The sequence below is a fragment of the Morone saxatilis genome, unplaced genomic scaffold, assembly GCF_004916995.1.
Source record: "Morone saxatilis isolate NCDOM2014 unplaced genomic scaffold, NCSU_SB_2.0 Contig16, whole genome shotgun sequence".
In the NCBI taxonomy this organism is placed as follows: Eukaryota; Metazoa; Chordata; class Actinopteri; family Moronidae; genus Morone; species Morone saxatilis.
The window spans coordinates 26,229,303-26,235,983 of NW_023339718.1; the positions used below are offsets into that span (position 1 = coordinate 26,229,303).

General features: G+C 39.5%; 1 protein-coding gene across 1 annotated transcript in view; it reads left to right on the top strand.

Moving 5' to 3' along the window:
• The first annotated feature begins 2,974 nt into the window (after nucleotides 1-2,974).
• Nucleotides 2,975-6,681, top strand: part of LOC118326003 (neutrophil cytosol factor 2-like) — a 30,649-nt gene continuing 26,942 nt past the window's right edge. The window contains exon 1 of the mRNA XM_035658886.1: nucleotides 2,975-3,103. Coding sequence (XP_035514779.1) covers nucleotides 2,975-3,103 — 129 coding nt within the window. The remainder of the gene's footprint in view (nucleotides 3,104-6,681) is intronic.

Consider the following 6,681-nt stretch of genomic DNA (forward strand, 5'->3'; position numbering starts at 1 on the left):
GTGTCATTACACCTTGACATTAGTGGGTAGAGCCTACTTCTGGCCAGACACAACCACAGCCACCAGTGCCTTTCCAGAGAGAAGTTAGGACTTTTTAATACACCTTAATACACATTTTTTGAAATTACATCTAGTGGGAATAGATGTATTGAAAGGCGCTGGCTTCCGCATTTTGGTTTAGTGTCAAGATGCACATTCAGATCTTACTCATGAAAGTCAGATGTGCTTAATGCATATCCATCACCCTGACCTCAACTTTAATCTTTGGGCTTGGTATTTCCAAGTCAAAGGGTTCAAGTCATCGGTGTTAATGTCCAAGTCAAGTGACTCGAGTCCACACGTCTGCCTTTAGTCATTACTATGTTCTTTATTTATAGAGAGCCGCCTAATTGACACTAATAAAGAGCTGATTTTCATTCTCGTAACAGTGGATAAAATTACAACAATATGTGTTCATGGCAACTACAGAGTGGTTAAGGTTATGCAAACAAAACAGTTTCTGGAAATATAAGGTGATGGTTAGGCAACTTAAACATTTGGTTAAGTTTAGGGACGGATCAGGGTTACAGCAGGACAATCAGCCTTGCTACATGTCCATCCCACCCATGGCTTTGGACTTAAAGTGCGAAATCATCCAACATGACCATAATTTGAAGGATAGTGGGCTAGTCCACAAACAAAATCTGCACCGACAATCCTCTGCCACCAGCTTTTTATCCAGCAGATTTGTCTATGTTTTGTTCTTGTTTGATCTAGTGGTACTGTACCAAACAGTGACTGTGACTAACAATGGACTCCTGTCTGTTGGTGCAGATACATTGTGCTGACGCTTTGCTTGGTGTTGACTCATTGGACCCTTTCATCGTTTTTCCTTGAGTAATTTTGTACTCCTTTCAGCTCGGCTATTTAAACCAGAGAGGCTCCCTTGCCTTGTGCATCTGCTGTCACATTATTTAGTTGTTTTATGAGAGGGGGACATAATTAGCGGAGGCTTTGAGGCCACAACGCTGACTATTGCTGTGACTCACACTGGCGCCAGTGAAGACACAGCTAAGACACCAGGAAACAGAGAGAAAGAGAGTCAGAGTCAGGTCTTATATGGAGGACATTCCTCTCCAGTGGTTATTTCTTCAATGAAATGTAGGATCAAATATAATTAGCAGTCAACTGATAGGGGTTTTTCAATGGTCGATGCTGATATTTACATTGAGAGCTGGCTGATATATAATGCCGATAACAATCCAATCCAATCCAACTTTATTTGTTAAGCACTTTAAAAACAACCAAAGTTGACCAAAGTGCTGCACAGGAGAATAAATAAGACAGACAAAGAAAAGTCAGGTAAAACTATTATTATTATTCATTATTCCAAGCAAATTCCAATCTAATTTATCAATCAATACAACTTATCAATCAATACAATCTAATGAAAATAAAACTTAAATGAAATTTCAGTGTATAAAAACAAAACAATTATGTGAAGATGGACAAATGTGTATACATGTTAATTATTAACTATTATAATGCAGATTGTATGCTCCTGATCACTATAAACAGTAGCGTCCCCTGATTTAGATACACTGAGATCTTGCATTTTAAAAATGTTGTGTCTCTACTTATCATGTATATGCATATATATAATGTAATGTATAATGAAAGCAGTTTTTTGAAGGCAATAATTTATGGACTAAATTAATCTATAATCTGACTGAAAATGAGAAAATATAGCAACAAAATATCTGAGATAAAAAACTAGAACTTGCTGACATTTTTAGAGATGTGCGAATGGATGGATATTAATATTGTATCTCAAGTTAAACCCAGACAATATCTCAGTGAACCAATCTCCTTTTAAATGACCACCCAGATCTGCTACAATAATGCCAAGTCATGTTCCATGTTTTTTTTTACAAGGGCAGCGACATGAGCACTGTTTTGATTTTATACCTAAATTAACAATAATCAAAGTACTGAAATGTTACTAAAACTATACAATACATACAAAATACATTTTAGTCAAAAGTATTCCTCTGACCACTGCTAGAGTCCAGAAACCTCCAGTGAATGGGGGGGTTCATTAGCATAGAGAATGTTATTTTGGAAGAATGTAAATGGACTGTACTTTACATGGCGCCTTTCTAGTCTTCCCACCACTCAAAGCGCTTTTACACTACGTGCCACATTCACACACATTCACTCAGTGATGGCAAAGCCCATCGAACAGAAACTAATTCATACACATTCACACAAAACACGCAAAATTCAGGATACTTCGACACTTGGTGGGTGGAGCCTGGGATCGAACCAACAACCTTTCAATTAGTGGACGACCCACTCTGCCTCCAAGCCACAGCCACAGATCATACAGACATCATTGTCTCCCATGTTTCTGAACGATGTGACTTACAAACAAAGGGTCTGGAGGAGTCTTTGCATCTTCAATCAATGTGATGTTTATCGGAAAACAATTGCTGGAATTTCCACCCATCCACATCAGCATAAACATATTTAGCAGTTTCTGAGACATGCTGTATACCTTTTAGCATTTTTCTGTCCATTTCATTTCGGTTTATTCCTGCTCTTTCCTGACACTACGATCCCTAGTAGATCCAGCATGCAATGAGGGATCATGTTAGGAGAGAATGACTCGCTGAGGGACACTTCAACATGAAACTTGGTTCATCAGGCTGCTGTAGCCAGGGTCAGGGTTGAGATGGTTCTGCTGCATTCTGGCCCCTCTAGACAGTAGGGAAATGTGCCGCCCTGCTTTTAGATTTTCTTTCTTATTCTCTGCAACTGTCTGCCGTTGGGGGTTCATTGTCCCAGAAACCAAGAAAATAATCTTGGCTAACATTACCAGGCAACCTCACATAATCCCAGGCAGATGTAAAAAGTGTCTGGAGTCTGCAGCTGTCATTTAGTGTTTTCTGTAATTTATGATGTCTCTCTAACTGCAGCTTTTCTCTCTACCAGAATGCCAGAGATATGCATTACCACTGCCCTGATCACTGACCCTGAAACGGACAAGACTTCAGACCACAACAGCCACAGGTCTTTCCAGCAACCCTGGCTCCTTGAAATTATGTCCACATACAGAGCCCAAGTAAAAGTACATTTCTGGGTTCTGTTACAGAAGTAAGAAAAATCACATTGACACTAATAACACAAATTACTAACAATCCAGCCCTGGTATGTTGAGTGGTAAATAAAGTCTTGAACTTAAACTTGCACTCATCAATATTTTTATATCACCAATGGCTCAAATGACTGTGCAATGTGAAAAGCCTTGCTCGTAGTGACTTACAGAGCATTATCACCTGATTTTAACTTTGCACATCTCTATGGAGCGTTTAGCATCTTTCAGCTCATTGTTTTGGCTTTACAGACTGCAACTTCAGTCTCAGCACTCTCATCAACCTCATTTCCAGCAGCACTAGACAGCTGTTCTTAGTCTAAAGCTCTGATAAACCCACTGTACACTACCTGTCCAGCACCGAGACTGGAGACCAGAGCCAAAAGGGCAGTGAATACTGGACATACAATCATCACACTAACTCTACTTCAAATGAATCCTAAATTGCTCTGTGACTATTGGATGTGTAAAGAGGCATGTTTGCTAACACATTTGCATTAACCAACTGATGTGTTCACTGCTGTTCACTCTTGCTTTACCTGATGCGCTCTGGTACAATAAACACCATATCTGTGCCAACGAGGGTCTGTCTCTGTGTTTCTTTGCAGAGCAGTGCAACAGTTGCAGGACATGAACCTCAGACTCTTGTATTTTATAAATTCTACCACCAACCTTGACCTTCTCCCTATGACTTCCGTGCAATACACAAAATGTGACAGTAAACTTTATCCAAGTAGTATTTAGTTTCCTCCAACATGGATTTGGCAAAGAAACCTTGATATATAAATATATTTTGTAGGATTCACTTTTCTGAATATTTTGTGCTCTCTCTTCATTCTCTGTCATTATCATCCTTCACTTCAGGTTGTCCTTCAAATTAATAATAAAAAAATAAAGCTCAGGTTAAATATCTATCTGCCCTGCTGAAGTGTCCTTGAGCAAAACACTGAATGCCGACTGGCTCAAGGGCTACTGTTCTTTAGCTGACCACAGCCTATAATTTCCCTCAGGGATCAATGAGGAATTTAATAAATAATATTTTTTTACTCCCGTCCACTACAATTTCCCTAATTTATTTTTAAAAGCCGTCCTCTGCTTCTCTCTCCTCCCTTTCAACGATTTGGTGATGTGAGGTTTATGGATGGCTGTGCCTGCAGTGGTGATGGATGTTCAGTGTGTGTCTCAGTGCTGCGACTGCGAGGTGTCATTTCAGCGGTGCCGTGGCCATAAATCAGCACCTACTGAGATTCTTTATCACCACCAAAAGTAGCAGACGCACCCAAGGACTGTGTGTGCTGAGTCAAGGGGCAGAGATGCTCCGCCACACACACAGAGTTCCTGCTTATGAACACCGTCACATCCACACACACTGGATGGATTTTTTTAACATTGAGTGCTGTGCTAAGATGTTGTGCCTACACAGATGTACAGTAGCTGAGCATCAGAGGCTCCCAGAGCTGTACAGATGATGAATGGTTGACAATGAGTGAGGGGAGAGTTTCACCTAAATTCAATTAGTCAGCCTTACCTCTTGTCACCAATAAACAACTGTGATGAAGTCTGAAGACAGACAGGAGGTCTTCACCTGCACTCTTGTGAGTTATATTTAGCTAAATTCGTTAAGCCTTTTCTATGTTCTCATAGCAGTCATTTTTGACAGTCAGTGCTTCTCTGTTAAACGTCACACTGATAAACTTTGATTTCATCCAAAAATTCTCTTCCCTCACTCCACCCATCTTTCCCATCCTTACAATGTGGCATAGGCCAGCGGCTCCCAAGCTTTTTCCTTAAGGGACTCCTCTACTATCATTGAATAAACTGACAACCCCTGACTAAGTGCCGTATGTTATGGATATTTCCTATTATATTCAGTGTATAACAATAACAGTAGAGAACAACTGATAAACTGTACAATGAACCCAAACAGTGAACACAATAACTGCAGAAAGGTTGTACAAAATGAGCAATTCTGATTAATTTTAAGCGGATTATTTTCTGTAAAGATTGATCAGAGATGGTGATTGACATACAATCTGTTAAGTAATTTACTGTGTCCCAGTTCTCCGTGCTCATTTTAGGCAGTCTGTAGGGAACTACATCCTAGCATGCGCCCAGACTAGGTGTGCTTCTGCACTGGTAATGTTGGTATTGTGTTCTATTGTGCTCAACAATGTTTCCACTATTCTTTCACAATGCATTGCACAAAAGAAAATAAATTGGCTACTTAAAATAGCAAATCATTTAAATATATTGTGAGGGAGCTGCAGGAAGACTTTGTAGAAAAATGAGTGAAACACTGATCCTGTCTGCTGCATTCTAAAGTCAGTTTGATTGATCTCCAATGGTGCACATTGTATTATAGTGGTGCAACTGTATTATTTGCTGCTCATATAAAACAGTGAATGGTGTTTGTGTAGGCTATTTTTATTGAAAACACAGTAGTTAGCACATATTACATATATATCTGCACTGCCATTTGTGGGGCTGACGGTGGCTGGAGGAAAATTTTAACATGTCGCCAACCCTTACGCACATACTGATTTATTTAAGTTGGAGCTTGGAGGAGGACGTGGCACCAAACATGGCTGACTGTCATAGGCTGAGACAACTGTCAATCCAAATAAAGCCTCAGTATCTTTACAGTGGAGCAATAATGACAGGGAATGACTCCATCCTTTAGAAAAAAAATAATTATCTGCATTTCAGTAAAGAAGTTGAAGGTTTTCCACTCACTGGAGGTTGTGGTTGGAAAGGTGTGAAATCACCTTCAGACAAAAAAAAACTTAAAGCTGCACATATCAATATTTTCATGAAAACAGTGAGTCAAGTGACTATGTATAATGTGAAGGATGCCTTGTTTTGGTTCAGACTCAGTGCTCTCATAAACCTTGTTTCCAGCAGCAGCAGCAGCAGCAGCAGTTTTCAATTAAAAAGTTTCTGATAAACCTATTGTACACAACCTGTCAGCACAAACAGGAACAGTGAGAGACTAGCTGGTGAACATAGTGGAGCATTTAGCAGCTATGATTATTTGTTCAAGAGCTGGTGGAGACCAATAGACCATAGCTTAAGGGAGAATAAATATATATATTGGACACAAACACAACTTCAGATTAATATTAATGTTGCTCTGTGTCTGCTAAAGAAATAATTGATTTAGACACAACAACTTTATTAACTTTAAGGTGATAATAAGCCAACTGCTGCCTTAAAGCTGCAGTAGATGAGTTAAATAAAATATACATATTTGCCGAAAGTTTCACTATATCCTGGCAGTTGTACATTATATAGATAATCAGTGAAATGAATTAGGTTCCTCTTGCTCCGTTGAGCCACCAACCCAAAGCTTCGACATTTGAACACCTAGGAATGAGACTCAACAATCAACTATCTTTCTACGCTCTAGGTTTTTTTAGGTCTACGTTCTAGTCATTTTCGTTCAGGCCCGGTGGATTCTTGCAAACGCCATTAGGAGCACTAGGAGGAGCCAGAGGAACCGGTTTTTTCACAGATTGTTTCATGTTCTACTGTCAGAATATATTGAAAGT